General features: G+C 36.9%; 1 protein-coding gene across 1 annotated transcript; it reads left to right on the forward strand.

Moving 5' to 3' along the window:
- Window positions 1–308: 308 nt before the first annotated feature.
- Window positions 309–3,523, forward strand: LOC107657452 (transmembrane protein 53-like). Its single transcript, XM_016445537.1, has 4 exons — window positions 309–527; window positions 735–838; window positions 2,223–2,949; window positions 3,300–3,523. Exons 1-3 carry the CDS (start codon window positions 473–475, stop codon window positions 2,919–2,921), a joined length of 858 nt encoding a protein of 285 aa, XP_016301023.1. The 5' UTR covers window positions 309–472; the 3' UTR covers window positions 2,922–2,949; window positions 3,300–3,523.
- The last annotated feature ends 16,755 nt before the right edge of the window (window positions 3,524–20,278 follow it).

Genomic DNA, 20,278 nt, shown 5'->3' on the forward strand with positions numbered 1-20,278 from the left:
AAAAAACCTTGCTACGTGTACTGCGTTAGGCTAACTGAAACTTGTCATAGCACTTGCATATGATTGCTCTTTTGTTGATTTTGATTGCTTCCATTGTCCTCATTTGTAAGTCGCTTTGGATAAAAGCGTCTGCTAAATGACTAAATGTAAATGTAAATATTTAACAATGAGAAGTTGTCATTTTTTATTTTAAACAGGATATCTATTGTTGAATCGTTTTAATTTTAATGAACAATTATTAATCTTTTAGCAAAAAGTGCCTTTAAAGAGCCTTTATTTTGAACTTGTCGCTTGACCCGGATGTTGTATGAAACAATGGCACGCTGATGTTGCCTGCTTCACTCGGGATGTGTTATTGTGTATTGCCCCTGACTGTGACTGTCCTCTCAGCAGCACAAGAGCAGTAATATGCGACACTCGTTTGAAGTGAATTATTAACGGAAGACAGACGATTGGGGAAATAACCGTCAACATGGGGGATGATGGTATAGACTACAACATTGTATTTCCAGAGTCACTGACCTCAGGTAAGTGCTTTTCTGAGGCTGACAGCAGCTCTGGGTTGCCTTGTTGCCCAATTCCTTGCTCATATGAATGGAAGCCTGCAAGCTGTGTTTAAACCTTAATTTACAGATGTTGGAAAGCTTCAATAGGAATGTGGCACTCGTTTCACATACTGTAAGTGCGTATCACGGGATCCTTGTTGTTTGGACACATTATTCCTGTCTTGACAGAGAAACACTGGCGCGGATCAAAGGAGCCAGTCGTTATTCTGCTAGGCTGGGCGGGCAGTAGAGACAAACATCTCGCCAAATACAGTTCTATTTATAATGAACAGGTGAGACATTTTCCTATGCCCTGAAAACATACACATGTTGTCGTTTCTTCAATTATGGTCACTATTGGTCATGTGGGCTTTTAGAAAATAATCTCTCTTAAGCGCACTTTTCACACTCTCACTAGTATGTTTAATTTGTCTACAAATATGCACCACAGAGGAATTGTAATTTTTGTGTTTTTACAAAATGTGAGCATTTCCATTACAGTGTGCTTTTCACAACATTGTGTTATGAATTTTTGTTGTTGTTCATTAAATCATGCATAATATTTAATGTATACCAGATACCAACAAAGAAAAAATATTTTCACAGCTACATTGGAAATGATGCATATCTATCTATCTATCTATCTATCTAAATATAATATTTGTATATTATATTTTTTATTTATGTTAATCAAACATCATATGTCTCATGTTTCATATCAAGCATTATAACTTTAATAACTTTTGAGAAAACATCATTAGAAGCAGAATTGTGAGAGTCTATACTTGGTGTTTAAATGTTTTTTACTCAAAATAATTGTAATTTAATTATTTCACTCTTGGATCATCATAGGTTTAATATTAATTTTAATAATATTTAGTAATACTATAACCTATAACTTCTATGAGAATAGGTCCACATCACAGCTGTAATGATAATGACACGGAGGAACAATATCATTGAAATCACTTTCTGAACATTTTTTTCAGCTGATGAACAGTAAAAACATTGATAGCCAATCAGAATCCACCTAAGTTTAAGGATTTTGATCATTTAAAGCAGCAGATGATGTAACTTCAGTGCACGCTTATAATGAACAGAACATTATCATCTGTTAGTGTGGACTAATATAGATATACTTATCACTATGGTTAGCATTCTTTGTGTGAACAGGCCTTATGACATTAAAATCTGTGTAAATTTGCCATTTGAAAAAAAATCTAAGTTTTAATGTGACCTTAATCTAACAAAAAAGAAAAATATGAAATCTGACTATTTTATTAAAAGTCAATCCATTGGGACATAAAGGTGGTCGCCGTGATTTTGCCAAGTAAGACATGTTCCTGGATCAACATCTTTTGTTGATCCAGGATCAACATTACTGTACAAAAGTATAGACTAAACCCAATCCCTACTCCTAAACCTAACCCTACCCATAATTTATTCCTAAAATCAGTGTGAAATGATAGCTGATTACCAAGGGTGTAGAAGCACCTAACCCTGATCACAAGCCTAAAACAGATATTTCCTGAAAAGTTATCTCTCAATTCTGATTGGTTAATTGGAATGTTGATCCAGGAACATGTTGTACTTGGTGAAATCACGGTCACCCATAAAGGTGGACCATAGTTACACCCATGCATAGAGTACTTATAACAGCTTCCCTTTTCTTGGTAGGGATGTGTGACTCTACACTACATGGCTCCTTTGAAGACAGTTTTTATTTCAGAATCACTGGGCTACAAGGAACTAAGAAGCACTGCGCAAAAATTACTTGAACTTCTGTTTGACTATGAGGTGGAGAACAACCCAATTTTCTTCCATGTGTTCAGCAATGTGGGCTTCATGCTTTACCGCTACATCGTTGAGTTATTGCAAAGTCAAAATCAGTTCAGCACTCTATATGTGGTGGGCACGGTTGTGGACAGTGCCCCGGGCAGTCAAAATGTTATAGGAGAGCTCAGAGCACTCAAAACCACCTTGGGACCCAAAATCAATGTGCTACTGCAGTACTTCCTCCTGGCACTGTTTGCTGTGGCCATTTTCCTTCTCAGGATTGTTTTGTATCCTGTGACCAAGTACTTTCACAAGAACCACTATGATGCCATGATGGAGCACCCGGCACCTTGGCCTCAGATGTACCTCTATTCTAGAGCAGACCGGGTGATCAGGTACAGGGATGTGGAGAAGATGGTTAAAGTGTTGCGTGAGAAAGGGCTGACAGTTGAAAGTTTCGATTTCATCACCCCAGCCCATGTGAGTCTATACAGAGACTGTCCAGAGGACTATTCCAGCAGGTGCAGGACGTTTGTGACCCGTTGCATGAGTTCATCAGAGGAGACCATGATGAAAAAACACCTTCAAGTGCAACATTGATTATACAGTTCTTGACCAGCTTGTTAAAGGGGTCATATGATGCTGCTAAAAAGAACATTATTTTGTGTATTTGGTGTAATGAAATGTGTTTTATGCGGTTTAAAGTTCAAAAAACACATTATTTTCCACATACTGTACATTATTCTTCTTTCTTTGCGTGAACATTTGGGCGGCGCCCAATAGTGAGGTAGATATGTGGGGGCGTGTTAAAACGAGCCGTTTTAGGTAGGCGTGGCTGACTCTTAACTTTTATAAAGAATATCTCTTTGGATTTGAGACTTTAGTCTTTGCAACTTTACAGATCTTCTTTATGCACCAAGAGCTTGTAACACTCCAAAGAGAAAGGAAAAATTGAAATCGCATCATATGAACCCTTTAATATACACTGTAAATTTATATGTGCACCAACCATCATATTTGTGGAATAAAAGCACTGCTGTTTAATAAATTAAATTGTTCTTAAACCCAACATGAAATTTTAACAGGATTAAATTTGTATCCTAACCTCTATTGTATTTGTCTTATGCTGTGAATTAAACTGTAATTTAGGGGGTTATTGATTTGGTACATTATTGAGATTTTAGACATTGTGAATGTGAGTATGTTTGTGTATTTAGACACTGACTGAATAAAATAATGTATTTGACTAATGTGCCTTCCTTAAATAAAAGCTTCTGTTGGCTTAGCTTGATTAAAGTCAACATTTCCAAAGGGAAGTCAGTACTACCGGTTAGCTGCCCAGTTGCTTAAACTTCTTAGAGTAGTCTTACAATTTAGTCAGATACTTTTTTTTTTCTTTAAGACAGGTGATAACGTTTGTTACATCATAAGTCGTTACGTAAAACCGTAGATTAGTCCAATTTGAATCCGACAGATAACCACTAGCCTAGTTCTCAAGATGGTCTTTTATTAAGCTGCAACTGACATGGAATTTTAAAAATAATGGAAATGTATACGTTTGTGGTGGGAAAAACGAAACTTTTTGAAACTGCAAATCAGTTGCGAAGTGATTCACTGTTTTGGAATGCTTGAAACTCCGCAAGGTCATCTGCTGTATTGTAAATGCAATGAAAAACTAAAATTAGGCCTATGTGACCTTCTGTTAATATGATATGCGTTTCGAAGCACTGATTCAAAACAAATGATTCATAAAGGTTTTGAAGCTTCGCCCGTTACTAAAATAGGTATTTCTGTTTATTCTCTGCTGCTGGTCTACAATATTTAACCTGAGAGTGAATGCTCTCGTGGATATTAACACGATGTACGATTTATAAGAGAGTCGTTCTTTTGAGTCAGTTCTCTTTAATGAAGCATATTGAACTGGCTAATTCAGTGATTCAGACGGGTTTGAATCAAGATGGGTTTCATAAAAATCCTTATCCAACAATCACAAACAACAGGATGGGTCTTGAAAATGTATTGTTCAACCCTAAAGCTTGAACTGTTCTGTCAGACCAGTCATTCAGTACAGCACCAAACAAATCCACTGACTAACAATGCTTCTTTGTATTAATTTTGTAACTTTGCCCAGCATTTACAACACAAAACCAGTTCCTTGTGCTCAGCTGCCATTGTATCATCATTTACAGGGTTCATCCTGCATCCTATCATATACCAGCATTATAGAAGATCTTCAACAGCAATGCAGTACCTTCACTACCCTCATATTTGTCATAGATATTTCACTTCCAGGCAGGTAAAATTGGCCTTTATCAGTCTTGACAGTCAGCCAGTTTGTGATCAGGAGGGCTTCAAATTGGTCAGGCAGAGGTTCTCATGGCATGTCTCCGACTGTCACGTCTGACATTTTAGAGCGAGTCACTGGCATTTGTCTCTCTGGAAAGTCGTCTGTGGCACTTCATATATCATTTCAAACCAATATCATTTCAAACCACTGATAGGGAAAAGAGAAAGAGAGGAGTTTATTTATCTGTTTAGACAGATGAACATCGTTTATTGGAGTGCATCATGAATGAACAGCTTTGTTTCTGTCTGGTTGGTCAAGATGCTTGCATAATGCTTATGTTTTCTTGAAAAAAGTGTTTCAGGACTGACTTCAAATTAAATTGTTACGTGAAAGTACTATTAGTTTTTTTTTTTTCAAATATAATTTTGATTACCATAATAAATAAATTGATGAAACGGAATAAAAAATAAAAACAAATCGAAAAACAAGATTTGCAAGAGTTCTCCTTTTGTGTCTTCATGCCTTTGTTTTGCTGTGAGCCACTGTTTGCTGAAGTCCATTGGTAACTGTCTGTATTCAGCTGTAGCACATTAGTTTCAGTAGAGGGCATAATTTATCCATGATTCACCTACTGTTCTTTTAACAAAGCGCCTCTCTCTGTCCCTTGGAGTGTTCTGTGTGATAGTCCCCCCCCCACAAATCTAGCTATAACACCACTGTTTACAAGGCTTAAGGTATACTTCCTACTATGTGAAGCATGTGTGTGAAAAACAATTAAGCACAAGATTTAAACTCGGCTAATATTATTGATCACATCTGATACTGAGATCAGGAGTAAAAAAAACATCCAGTCTAAAGTTAACAGGAGAAGATGACCTTTTGGCTTTCAGAGAACTTTTATCATTGGATTTCTTTTAAGCAGCAGGCTTGTGTAATTGACAGCACAGTGTATAATGACAACGCCTTGAAAAAGTCCTGAAATTGCCCTGAGAGTTAATGAAGTCGCACAGTGTGATGAGGGAAGATTGTGGTGGAAAGGGGTCAACAGGCCTCTTCATTCCTCTCGTCCATGGAAAATGGCTGCTGTCAGCCGCCGAACATTATGGGGATCTGAATGCCCACACAGCACACACTCGCCCAGAGATTAATGATTTAAAATAGTGCCATTTGGCAGATGAGCTTCCATTGCACTGTAATGGACAAGAAACCGTGAGAAAGAAAAGTAGGCTCCTAAAACAGTTGTGTAACTAAATGTGTATTTTTATAATTTACATTTAGTCATTTAGCAGATGCTTTCATCCAAAGCGACTTACAAATGAGGACAATGGAAGCTATCAAAATCAACAAAAGAGCAATGATATGCAAGTGCTATGACAAGTCTCAGTTAGCCTAACGCAGTACACGTAGCAAAGTTTTTTTTTTTATTAAATAATATATAAAAAGAAAACAGAATAGAAAAGAATAGAGCAAGCTAGTGTTCGAGGCCTTTTTGGTTTTTGTTAATTGTATAATAAATAAAAAGAAAACAGATAGAACACAAAAAGAATAGAGAAGCTAGTGTTAGTTTTTCTTATAAAGTTAGTTAGAAATGTTAGAAATGAATACAGTGCAAGTCTAAAAGGGGCAAGTTTTTTAAAGAATAGAATTAGAATAGAGAGTGCTACAGTTAGAGGGTCAAATAAAGATGGAAGAGATGTGTTTTTAGCCGATTCAGTTGGGCAGGTCATTCCACCAGGAGGGAACATTTAATGAAAAAGTCTCTGAAAGTGATTTTGTGTCTCTTTGGGATGGCACAATAATGCTCAGTTCACTTGCAGAACGCAAACTTCTAGAGGGCATATAAGTCTGAAGTAATGAATTTAGGTAAAGGGGTGCAGAGCCAGTGGTGGTTTTGTAGGCAAACATTAATGCCTTGAACTTTATGCGAGCAGCTATTGGTAGCCAGTGCAAATTGATAAACAGAGGTGTGACGTGCATTCTTTTCGGCTTGATCATCAATCATAACTCCAAGGTTTCTGGCTGTTGATGGAGTTATGGTTAATGTGCCTAACTGGATGGTGAAATTGTGGTGAAACAATGGGATTGATTGAACCACAAGCAGTTCTGTCTTGGCAAGGTTGAGTTGAAGGTGATGGTCCTTCATCCAGCAAGAAATGTCTGTTAAACAAGCTGAGATGCGAGCAGCTATCGTCGGATCATCAGAATGGAATGAGAGATAGAGTTGAGTGCCATCAGCATAGCAGTGATATGAAAAGTCATGTTTCTAAATGACAGAACCTAGTGATGCCATGTAGACATAGAAGAGAAGTGGTCTAAGAACTGAGCCCTGAGGCACCCCAGTAGTTAGATGTTGTGACTTGGACACCTCACCTCTCCAAGATACCTGGCTTCAACAACTGAGAGCAAGGCAGTCTCGGTTGAATGTCCACTTCTGAAACCAGACTGGTTGCTGTCCAGTTGGGCTGAAACGATTAGTCGACATTATTGACAACGTGAACAATAAAAAATTGTGACATATAATTGTTGTCGAGTAGTCGTTTGATCTCATATGACCTAATGCATTGTTTTCCAACGGGTGCCCTGTAAAAAAAATCCTATTTTAATGTTTTTAAATTGCTAAAATGTTAAAAAAAGCATCTATTATATAATATATGCGTATCCCGCTCTATGCGTGTGCGCTCCGCTCAGCGCTCCACTCATTTACCGTTCATTAAAGCCCTGCACGGGCCTCAAATTTAGGCCCTAGCCCGGCCCTGGCCCTGGCCCGAGACGCTCGGGCCCTAGCCCGGCCCGTGTCCGACAGCTTATAAGAATTACCGGCCCAAGCCCGTCTTTTTTCCCCCTTCTCCCAAAACAGTTTATAGCCTACTACTGTTTCAGCTATTAAAATAGTTCAGTTTTGTATGCAATGGCAAAGTTATTATATTTCGTTTCGTTTTTTTTTTTTTAAAGTTAATTTAGAAAAACGTTTGGACTTTGGAGCATTTTTTTGTTCGTTAAATATAAGTTTTTGTTTTTTAAAGTAACGACCAAGCGGCCAGCGGCAGACAGTGAGCCTATGTTTGATCAATTTAGCCTTCTCAAATCATCACGACTTGCCTAAAATAAAATCTAGAGATATAAAACAGTTCAAGCATTACATGAATAATAATTTAATTATAATGATAAATAATTTACATGAACTATTTTCTTCAGTTATGCATCTACATAAAACACTGGCTACGTTTAGAATGGAATACTAGAAATCACTGAATACTCAGTACACTGCATAGTGCATACTATTTTTAATAGTTGAATAGTTGAATGTTGCACATTTTGGGAAATGTAATAGGTCATCTATGTATTCAGTACAGAAAATGTGCATACAGTTCAAACAGTATACATTGTATATACATACTATGCACGAATTTTAAGAGTACTATGGTAGTATGCTATTCTGAACACATCCATGACCTACCTGCTTGTGTCAGTGCTGTAGACCTGGGTGTAATGTCCAATCTTGAACAACAGATGGCAGTATCAGCCAATGCAGCAGTAATGCTTGAGCCTAAAAATTATGTCTATTCGCAAAACAGCCCAGTAAATCACAGAGAAAGCTCTAATTTTGTGTCTAACAAAACCCAAAATACACTTTCCTTAACACAAAAGTTAAAGTCCAATGGCTCGATTTTTACTTCTCTTACACTTTATGGTCAGAGATATCCATTCAGCTGTTATAAAATAAAGCTCAGAATTAGAGAAATTATTAAACAGACCCATTTACATTAAGTTATCATATGCAGAGTTATTTATTATGTTTTTTTATTTTTTATTTTATTTTAGTAGTAGCACATTTGCTGGTGCTAGTGAACAGCTATGCTCTCGACCATATAATACAGAAGACTTTATTTTATTTTTTTAATTTTATTTTACTATATGTTTTATTTAATTTTTTGAAACATAACTGGAATTAAAAGATAACCCGAAGCATTGGCATTTACAGTCAATTGCCATCAAACGCAGAGGGGGATGTCTGTGAATTTTCTAAATCTGTTTTGGGATTTTGTGACTGTCACCCTCTTTTACTTTGAGTTTAATGTCAAATCGTACATCTGTTTTTACATGCATTGCCCTTTGGATAACTGAGATAGACTGCTTGTGAAGATATACTGCCATATACAATTGCCATGCACTCAGTTAGGTTCATGCTCCATTTCTGAAGAGCAATATCTGATATGATATTGTTGCCCTTATCCAAGAAGAAATGGCTAAATATGTCATGACTGCAAGTTATTAGATAGCCCAGGAAGAAGATTCAATATTTCAGAGGATTTAAATGATCAAACTACCTTCCTGATCATCAGAAAATTGATAAGATGATACAAATAAAATTTATTTTTCTGGAATGGATCATTCAAAAAATCAGTAGCCTACACCAAGGACTAAATGTGAATTTAAAAATAATTCTTAATGGGAATCTGATGATGGTGAACTCAGAAATGAGGGGGGCTGGATATAAATGCAGTCTAATTTAAAAAAAGATAAATCCAAAACTAGACAAAAACAGAAACCAAACAAAAACAGAGCTGAGAACAACTAAGACAACCAAGACTGAACCTACCCAATGGATCCAGCAGATAAACTTTCTTAAATCTTCAGACACTCATCATTGGTCCAGTTTATTATGTTTTTAATTCATCTTTATTGAATTAGTTTATGCTGCACTTGGATCCATTCTCCCCTTGTTTCTGCGTTCACCATCATAATAGACAAGTCCCCCAAAATGTAAATTCAGTTATCATTAAATCACTCTCATTGTATGTTTTTTTCTTCTTCTGTGGATCACAAAAAGAAGATATTTTGAAAATGTCCTTTTTGTCCGTGAGGTCCAAAACAACACCGATGTTTGTTGTAGACCTCAAAATGACATTCTTTAAAATGCCTCCTTTGACACGAGTGTGAATAAATTATGACAGAATCAGAACAGTTTGGGTTAAATAAACCATCCATCTCATGAAACCTCTGCTGAGATATTTTCAAATTGAAGATACCTCAAGTCGAGTCAATTCTAAAGCCTGGTTGCCCATGCCTGGGTTTTGACCTATCCTTCCTGAAGCTGGTTGTGTCAACAGTGTTGTATTTTATGCGGTGTCTCAGGTTTAGAGGTTAACCATAAGCCGATGTCTCCGTCTGCTCTTTCCTCTTCCATCTGCTGTATTTGTGTCATCATTTGTTTTGCAGCTTTGGATGTCTGGTGTCAGGAAACAGACACATATCACATCAGGCCATGTTTGTCCTTTCGTCTCCTTCACTGCCCCGCTTTTTTGGCACAGCGACCAGCGGCGCTTACAGTAAGCCTGCAGGGGCCATTCCGGCCCGCTGGCCTTTTCCTCCACACCTGTTTCAGAGGAGACATGTTGTGTTAGAGCTTCAAGTCCCTTCCACTAATGAGCAAACCGTCCCACCGAAAGGAACATCGAACGTCGGCCCCCCTCCTACTCAGGATGAAATCGCAAGAGAGACATGACCAAAGTCGTCTGCGCTTTGACAAACATGAAAAGATTCCCTGGTGTGTAACTTGAGGAATTGAACACTCAGAGAAGAGAGAAGGGCTTCCAGTCAGACTAGGCATGCAACCGACCTCTCCAACCCCCCTTGCAAGTTTCCACTTATGAGAACGAAGAGAAATGAAGAAGAAAGGGTGAGGGAAGAGAAAGGGGCCCTCAGCGTGCGAACAGCACCTCTTGGAGCGTGGGTTGCGCGAGATTGTTCAAAGTGACTGTGCTTCACAGAGCCCCTTCAAGAGAACATCTCCGGCTCTTCACAGCCATCGCATCTGACAAGCAGCGGGTTCCTGTTAAAAGCACTGTCGAATTAGATGTACAAAACAAACCGATTCTACACTAGAGGTGGACTTGGTTCGAGAGCGCACGTGTTTCAACATCACATAGTTTGAAAGATTGAACGTGTAAAAGTGCGACGACACTGGTCCCCGAGCATGCGTGGGGTGTGACTGATATAGGGCGCTGCAGACGGAAGTATGTCTAATGAAGGGGAGAGATGAACTCTTGTGTGACAGCCCTCCAGAAGCAAGGGCTCACAAAAGCTCTACAGAGGAGCAGAAACAAAGCAGTGGGCTTTTGATTCTGCCTTACAGCTGACACTTCAGCTTCTCTTGTTCTCTAAGGCAAAAGTCCCTTTGTTATACTTTCTGTTTTATTGGATTTTCAAGTATATAATACTTGGATATAAGAGCAAAGAGATATAAAGTGGCCCTAAAAAATATTTGGACACTTTAGCCACATTAAAAAAATATGAATGTCATGTGCATAAGAGAACATATGTCAAATCCTTTGACATATATTTAAAAACATATAGAGCATTAAATTATAAACCACCAGATGGATTGTCTAAAATTATTGCAAAAGTATGTACACACTTTCTGGTTGTTCATAGTTCACACACACACACACACACACACACACACACACACAATATAATATAATATTTTTATTATTAGCCACAAAAAGGCTCTAGGAATTAAAAATAAATAACACGAGTATATAATATAATTAATATATAGTTTTTTTCTAATATTTATTTTGTTATAGTCTTTTATTCTCAATTCAATTCAGTTCAAATAAGCTTTATTGGCATCACTTGTACAGTATTGCCACAGCATTGGCCATTACATGGGCAATGAACATAATAATGATTATATAACATAAAATAAAAATAAATCAATATAAATGAATAAGTAAATAAATACATAAATGCAAAACTCAAATGAAAAACTAACATAAATATACATTATTTGCATATATACAAATATGCATCATTCATTCATATTATGAGAGAGCAGAGTTTTGTCCAAAGCAAATCCAAGTACACATGAAATATTTTTATTCAAAAATTATCAAGCAATGCAATCACTGCCTGCTGATTTAGGTGTCAAGACTGAAGCATCTATAAATTAAAAATAAAATAAAATGTCTGAAAAAATTCCTTTTTGAAATGTTTAAAAGTCTAAGTAGGGGGAAAACAATTCAACAGACGTTTCATTATAGCAGCCTTCTTCAGTGTCTTCAATACAAATAATAAAATATAAAACTACACAGATAAATACATATACATATACACACACAAATACATACATATGCAACGTGTGTACATATTTATAGTTTTACATATTTATGTATATATTTATATCTGTATATAACTACACACAGATATATACATATGTATATTTATGTTTATATTTTTTAATAAAAAAAAGTGTTGTTCTTGGATTTGCTTCAGACTAGGCTCTGCTCTCTCGTCTTTGATAATGACAGGCCCTTCAGCATTGCATTAGTCTGAGTGGGCTTTCTGACATTATCCCACTATTACAGATCTGGACCGAGCAGTGGTCTCTGTCTGCCCTCTGCAGTGTCAGGTAGTTAAGCCAAGAGAAAACCATTGGCATTTTGTTCAATGACTCAGCTGAACCATGGGTTACTCTGTTTTATTTTTCGCAATAATATTTTTAATCTTTTAATTAGTATATTAAACTATTATTTTCAACAACAGTGAGCACTGCATAGCCAACGTATTATGTTCTGAGGAATTCCTATATATCATTCCAGAAAAATATAAATGAGCATGAAAAATTCTATACATAAAATGCATAAAATGTACAATACAAAAATTTAATTTTTAAATAATTATTTTAAGATCTCTCTCTGTGTGTATTTATTAAATGGGTTATATTCCTGCAAAAACTTCTCATGTAAATAACAGAGGCTCCTGGGGAGCAACAACCTTGACATCATTATAATAATCTCCTTTGTGTGCTTAAGAGGGTGGGACTGTGTTTAGCTTTGGTCCCATTAGTAAAAATCTTATGATTTATGCAGTTGCCGGTAGACTAATATCTTTAAAATTTTGCCTGGGACAACGATTCATCTTAAAGACTGATGAGAGGAGGTTGCTCTCTATGCAAAACACATTAAGGCTAAATGAGGAGTCTATTACTCAAATCTGGCTGATAATCTGTTAGACCTCGCCAACTAAGCAGATTTAGATGTGTCACCACGATGATGGGCCCCACCACTTCAGAACATCACACCAGCCTGATGTGTAAGAGCCCTCTACAGCCACCATTTCCCTTGGACACACATCACTTATCAGCATATCTGTTATTGTACCGGAATTAATCTGCTCTTCCCCTCCCACACACCCTATGAGGGGTTCAATGCGTGTGAGAAACACTCAGGAGACTCATGACAACAGCCGTGTTTGTGTGGGAAAAGCCTGTTTATCATTGGGTTAATTACCACGCAGGAGTTTATTCCTCCACCACACACGTGACTGGCTGTTCACAGTGCAGCAAAGATGATCATGTCTCCCTGCTGCTCTTTTGTCTCAGTCACATAATGTATAACAGTAAATCCTTGCTGTGTTTACTGGTAGTGGGTTCAAAAGTCTGTGACCACTAATGGAAATGCATATATTATGCATCTTTTTATTTTATTTCATTTTTACTACAGATTATATTATCAGCAACACAAATTAAGTAAGTTTTTTTCTTTTTAAATTGAAAAATGCACATGAATTTTAGAATATCTTATTAGGCTATTTGCTCGTTTTTTTTTAAGACAAAAAAAAAAAAAAAAAAAACCTTGACATGACATGAACTCCACAAGTTCACATAGTCAGTGCCACACATTTCCTTTTTGAAATCTGAAATATTTCTTCATTTTATATTTGATATTTTGTTTAGAATAAATAAAATAACAATAAAAATACCATAAAAATTATGTATATTTACTAGTGGTTTCAGAATGTTGGACCTCACTGTGAAATAGCCTACACAGGCTAATATAATGTACATTTGATGCGGAAATACAAATACATCTATATAACAGTGTAAATATTTGGTAAAATGATACAAACAAATTATAAAAAGTTCAAGTTCAAGTTCTTGCGTGAAATGTATCTTGTCTGGGTAACAAACCTCAGTAGGCTATTCCAGAGTAGAGGGCGATAGTGTTACTTACTTTCATATATAGCCTATTATTAAGCCGGATGTGGTATCAATCAGGTAAATTGCTGTAAACATATTTAAGTGACTTTCTTTGCAAATTTTCTTTCAAAATGTTGTTCCGCAAAGAGGTTAGTTGACCTGAAAGAGAAAACTGACAGTAAAAGAAGACATTTACATTTATGCCCGCTGTTGTAGCGCACCGTGCGGAACTGCGGAGAATGCAACGTTTCGGAACGCAGCGATGCAAGAAAGCGGGATTATGAAGCTAGTGCCTATGTTTACAAACCTGCGTCGGCTAGGGTTAATAGGGCCTAAAGTGAATACCAAACATTTAAAAAACAAAATACAGCTTATGTTTTCATGTTGCACAATAGTTCGTATTGCAGAAGGAACTTGTGGGAGAAATGTTCTAAACGGAATTATTGAGCTGGAGAGTTTGGCGGACAGCATGAGGTAATGAGCGATATCCTGGCATGAAATCCAGACTAATTAAAGGCAACGAATCAGCTCTATATTATGAAAATGACGCAAAATAGGTCATTTTGGCTCTCGTCCTGAAAGAAAGGAGAATTGTGTCTGCCCTGTGATATCAATATCGCTAGCTGTCATACTTTCTTCTTGTTTAAATGGACAGTTTGACATTTCTTGGAAAAAATTTATGGTAACTGGGACAGAAGTATGTTACAGAGCGGAATTACCATATTTGGGGAGTCTAAAACCATTGCTTGCTTTAGTAGCACAGAACACAGAATGGTTGTAAAAGTATAAAAATGATTCTTATAAAACATTTATGCTCTTTGGCAGCCTAACAAACTTACTAAATGATTTCAATGTTTGTTTTAAGGGGGTTCTTTTGGACATTCCAGTAGACCAGCATTGTCATCAAGTCTCAGGTAAGAGTAATCTGAAGTGGTAGCTGAAAATATTGTATATATTGAGGTCTGTATTCATTTTATTTATTCACTCAACATAGACATGTAGTCCTAAAGGTGCACTTAGTCTCATTAAAATGTTTTACATATGAATAGTAATTTTTGAAACATGAAGACTCAGCAGGTTCGACCTGCACAGCAAAAATAAAAAGTGCTAAGTGCATCTGGAACCGAAAGTGATTTCATGCGGGGTTTTAGTAGTAGTAGTATAATTGCTGTGCAGAATTTTGTAGAATTTTCTACCGTCAAGTTACTTGGTAGGTGACGGAGGTAAAACCGCAGCCGTTCAATCCTGGGAAAATGGGCGACCTGTACAAGGCAGATCTTGTTTTGAACGGCCGTTTGGTACTAATTAATGGACTGCGGCCCATTCCTGGCCTGAAGTTAAACATAAACGGCGTGAATTAAACATGGGCATTCTTCATCTTGGCACTACTTAAACTCCAGGAGACAAAACCCAATGGAACGCCTGTGACCGCGGCTGCCATTGGGCGCTAAATGCATGCCGATGTGCACTTCACTTCACCCCACCCCCTGTGCGTAAATTGCCACCTTCAGCGGCTGCCAATGGCATTAGCACCCAACAAGATCACCTCGGCTGACAATAGTTAATTTGCGCTAATGATGCTTTATTCCTCCCATTACATTAAATCATTTCCCTCCACTGCTCAACCTTTCCATGTGCCAGTGTGATTCCCTCCCTTGCACAATGTCATTTAAATAATAGAAACATGATTTACAAAATATTACCGCCACATTACCTGATCTGAACAGTATTTACCTGACCCCTGGCTGGGAAGAAGCTATTGGCACATTAAAGCGCTCATTTCACATCCTCAAGCCATCTAGGGATGCTTTTTGGCTTCTGAAGAGGAACATTTTTAAAAACTTTTGCCAAAGTGTTTTTTTTCTTTTGGGAAAAGTAAAAGTTTTATTGCACTCGAATTTCAAACTGTCAGAAAATAAACTACAACCTAGTCTCAGTAATAGAATGAGACTGGTCAGCCCTGCAGCACTGGGTGTCTTTCATTTAAATGACACTAGTCTGAAAGAATAGTCATAAGTACTGCGAAGGGATGGCATTTTCAGCACTGTTACATCACTTTTAATCGGATAGAGGTGTGTAATTGGTACCGTATAAGCATGAATAAGTTTTAAGAATATTACACTAGAGGAAAGAGTGTACTCTAATATTGCTTTAATATAAAGTACACCAATGGGACAGCATTATCTTTTTAATGCTAATTTGTACCACTTGTCTTACTGGGAATTATCTCGTTGTACTACTTTTATCCTGTATTTAATTAAATTTACTAAAAAGAGTTAGTCGATGTAAATCCTTCTGGTAGTTTCAGAGGTTTCTTACCACACTTATTCAGATGTAGTACTTCCTTTCCTTGGTTTGTTTTGCATTACTTTAGTTTACAGTTTTAGCTGATTGCTTAAATAAAATAGAGCCTGGTTAAAAGAAATCAAACAGGTAAAAAGTCTCTCCATAAAACTGTGTCTGAGATGCTGTTGTTCCTGTAGGCAGTAGTTCTGATGCAATATATTCCTTTTATAAAGTTTTACTGTATATAGTAGATCTGTTGAAACTTTTGATGCTTACTGGAATTACCACAAGAAAGAAGCAATTGTTGACATATGGTGAAAGGTTTTGTTGCCTTGAATCAGTATTTATGTATTCAGTCTCCTTTACTCGACTGTAAAGCCTGTGTAAATGAAAACCGTTTCTTTGCAAAAATGGCTATCACAACCTGAGTAAGCAGGACTTAACTCTGGTCAACAGCAAGGCTTCAATCTCATTAGCAGTTGATTAATGAAAGAGACTGTAACATCATATTAAACGTAGCAGCACATTCGCAAAGAGGCAATTTTACAATTGGTTTAGAGTTATGGGTGCATATGTGGAGGGATCAGTTTGAATAAGGCAATGCTCATTCGTTGTCTTTAATTGTTCCTGAAGAAGCTTTTAGTCTGGGTGAAATATGATTCTATTAGAAAACGATGCTTTCCCATTTAGAGCAAACAGACATGAATGATCTCATTTGGACCCTTTTCAAGACTGCGCTGTGTTATAGTGTGGGGGTTTAAAAGCCTTACCGTTTCCTGCTTCCATTTGAGGACAGTGTGTGTGGAGGAAATAGAAGAGATTGTTCCCCTGCAGTGGAAGTGGAAGGGAAATCTGAAGGACAGAACTGAAATCTTTTTTATTTGTGACCTCTGTAAAGACACTGCAGTGTCTACACTACCATATTTCTGCATGGTATAAGAAAGTGGACTTGATAATAGTTTTGTAGGTATATGGATGATGTTTGAAAAGTTTGACGTTTTTAGCATTGATGGTTGTACTTTAGTTTTGAATATGTTTTTGTTGATCATGTTAATACTCTTCTGCAATTAAAAGAATTATAGTTGAGTTTCCAAATGTAGTGTTTAGTTGAATATTCTCTAGACAGATTACCACAGTGAGGAACATGTGAAATTGTGGAAAATCTGTACATTTTAAGATTGTGTTGTCTAGGCTATTCATGTTTCTATTTATATACTGACAACATTATCTTCAAATCATATTTTAATCGTATTTAACAGTGTCGGGTCCGAGTCCACCTTGTCGAGTCCTAGTTTTTAATCAATTGAGTTTAAGTGGGAGACGTTTATTAATGTATTTTTATATTAATTTTATGTTGTTACTTTTTTTTAATTTTATTTTACACATGACATGGATTCGTCTGTACTCTGAAAAATTCCTGTGTCCAAAATATCCAAGTCCGAGTCCACCTGAGTTCACCCGAGTCCGTCCAAGTCCAAGTTCATTCACAATTGCAGTCCGAGTCTGAGTCCCGAGTCCAAGTACCCCAACTCTGGTATTTAAACAATGATTAGTACAATCATTACACACCACCGCCTATGGCTGGCTGGACACATGAGGATGGAAAGCAGCTGCATCCCAAAGAAGCTGTTTCAGTGAGTCCTAACTGCAGGACCTCAGTTCCTTTTACATCGCATGGGAAGAAGCCAAAGATCTGGCCTTTGACCGCTCTTGCTGGAGAGCTCCTGTCACCCAGTATGCTTCCTAGCGTGGGAGAAGAAGAAGAAGAAGATGCTTACTGTAGACATTTCCATAGACTTTTTTCTTAACATTTCATTGATATATACTGTAGATGGAACAGATGGAAGAAGAAAATTTATATATATATATATATATATATATATATATATTAGCATATTTTTTATTATAGCATATATATATATTTTTTTTACATATATCTATGTAGATCTTATTCTTCTTAAATTATTTTTATTCAATTAATTATTTTTAAAATCTGTGTCCCATTATTTCAGACAAACTTCTGAAAAAAACATCATAGATATTCATTGATCACAAAGGTGTGGGAATCCTGTCTATAGACCTGTCAGTACAGGGCCTTCCTGCAGTTCAATGTTATGACATTTTCTGTTCCTCTATATTCTCAGAGAAAATTAATTATTGTATTAAAATCTGAATTATAGATTTCTTGCATAATTGACTCTTCATGTACAAAAGTCAATCTGAAAAACATATTTTGGAGATGCAAAATTAATTGTAAATCCATCATTTTTCCCTGAGTTGTCAATGCCTAGTGCTGAATGACATACTGAGCCTAATATTTCATTTTTACTGTCATATTTACATATCAGGCAGTTGTCCAAGTATGAATTTGATATTAGCTCAAGGTCTATGCTTTGCTTCTGGTCTATTGTAATAAATATCAAGACATAATATGGTCGTGCTTGATATTTTCTGTGGTTGTATTTTGTCCACTCTCTCGCGTAGGATGGATTTACTTTGTACGCCTCAAATGTACTTCACATATACACACACGATTATGTTCAGAGGTGCCATTAAATTTCCTCAAACCGGTCATTCGCACTTACCTGCGAGTCAGAGTAGCCCTCATGTAAAATCCTTGTCACTTCATTCCATTTACCGATATATCAAATGATTTACCCTCGAATGGGACAGTGTTACAGTAACGATTAACCATTAACATTAACGCTTGTAAGACTCTTGACACCCAAGGAGTTAAGTAGCTTTTTGCATGGGTGACATGTGAGTGAAACATAATAAAGGTAATTTACTGCAAGGCAAATTCCATAGCTAAAGGGTTCCCATGTTAAATAGCTCGGTGACCTTTAGCGGCTGATTACATAAAGGAGGCACAATCAGATTAGAGCAGGGAGGGAAAGGTCAAGCGCATTCGCAGTGGTGGCCATTCCAGTCTACCTGGAGAGGCATCGTCTCAGAGCGCCGTCCGAAAAAGCAGCCGTCGGCTGGGGGCGAGGAGGTAGTTAGCCTTTGTGCCCCAAGAGCCGTTTACGTAAAGGCCAGCATCTGACATGCTCATGTGTCCCCTTGCTTTTATGTCCCGACGGACGGCACTGTACGTGAGAGCATCTTCAACCTGAATGATCTGCAGAAGGACTTGTGCTTCAGGATGTTGAGTTTTGTTGAAGTGAAGTCATGTGAAAATCTGAATGTCAAGCGTCTGATTTCAGTAGAGTGATTCTGGATGTTTTTTGTTTTTATTTTTTGGCTGTCATTCTCTCTGAGCAGATGCTTTCAGCTCGTGCCTTTGATAGCTGATATTGTAAGCCTGTTCAGATACTGAATCACGTTAGCAAAAAAATCCATAAACCAATCAGTACAAATACAGTTAACCTTATGTATGTAGGGACTACACTCATAGTGTCTCTAATGTGCTCAAACATTTCAGCTAGCATTTTTAAAGAATTTATTCTAGTCTTGTTTTACAAATTTGACTTCTAGATGCAATGAAAATGAAGTTATTTCTATCTGGTGCTGTAGTGTGTCAGTTGGAAATAGGCTATCAGTTTACATTTCCAAACATTCCTTTTGCCATTAGTTGTAATCCAGTGAGTTTTTTTGTATACACAAGGAGTCTGACAAAAGACCTTTATTCATCTTTGGAACACAAATTAAGATATTTTTGATGAAATCCGAGAGCTTTCTGACCCTGCATTTACAGCATTTGAGGCCAGAAAGGTAGTAAGGACATTGTTAAGAGTCCATGTGACATCAGTGATTCAATTGTAATGTTATGAAGCTATGAGATTACTTTTTTTGTGCTCAAAGAAAACAAAAATACTGACTTTATTCAACAATTTCTTCTCTTCCGTGTCAGTCTTCGATGAGCATTCATGAGAGTACCATGACGCATATATTATGAAATAAATATTTTTTCTCTAATACACAATGGCCACAATTTTTGGTACCCCTAGAAATTCATATGATAAAAATATCTCTGAAGTATTTTCCTATTCATATTTGCATTTTTTTTTATCACAGCAGGGTGACTAGGAACATGAAATTACCCAGCATTGGCTTCCTGTTTCACAGGAATATAAATATGAGCAGAGGGAATATAAAAGCCAAATTTCCTTAATCATTGATTACAATGAGTAAAATCAAAGAATATATTTCTGATGTGCAGCAAAAAACTTCACAATTCAGAAAGTGGCTGTAAGAAAAGAGCTAAAGCATTAAAAATTCCCATTTCCAACATCAGGGCAATAATTAAGAATTTCCAATCAACAGAAAATGTTACAAATCTGCCTGGTAGAGGATGTGGTTCTATTTTGTCTTAAAGCAAGGTGAGGAGGATAGTTTGGGTGGCCAAAGACTCTCCAAGGATCACAGCCGGAGAACTGCAGAAAATAGTCTTGGGGTTAG

Source organism: Sinocyclocheilus anshuiensis, unplaced genomic scaffold (genome assembly GCF_001515605.1).
Source record: "Sinocyclocheilus anshuiensis isolate Anshui unplaced genomic scaffold, SAMN03320099.WGS_v1.1 scaffold155, whole genome shotgun sequence".
In the NCBI taxonomy this organism is placed as follows: domain Eukaryota; kingdom Metazoa; phylum Chordata; class Actinopteri; order Cypriniformes; family Cyprinidae; genus Sinocyclocheilus; species Sinocyclocheilus anshuiensis.

What these genes read in the sequence shown, in the direction of transcription:
- LOC107657452 (XM_016445537.1), top strand. Translation starts at nt 473, where the DNA reads ATGGGGGATGATGGTATAGACTACAACATTGTATTTCCAGAGTCACTG. An exon ending in TCCAGAGTCACTGACCTCAG is followed by an intron (nt 528 to 734) that starts GTAAGTGCTTTT and finishes CTGTCTTGACAG; the next exon opens with AGAAACACTGGCGCGGATCA. An exon ending in GTTCTATTTATAATGAACAG is followed by an intron (nt 839 to 2,222) that starts GTGAGACATTTT and finishes TTTTCTTGGTAG; the next exon opens with GGATGTGTGACTCTACACTA.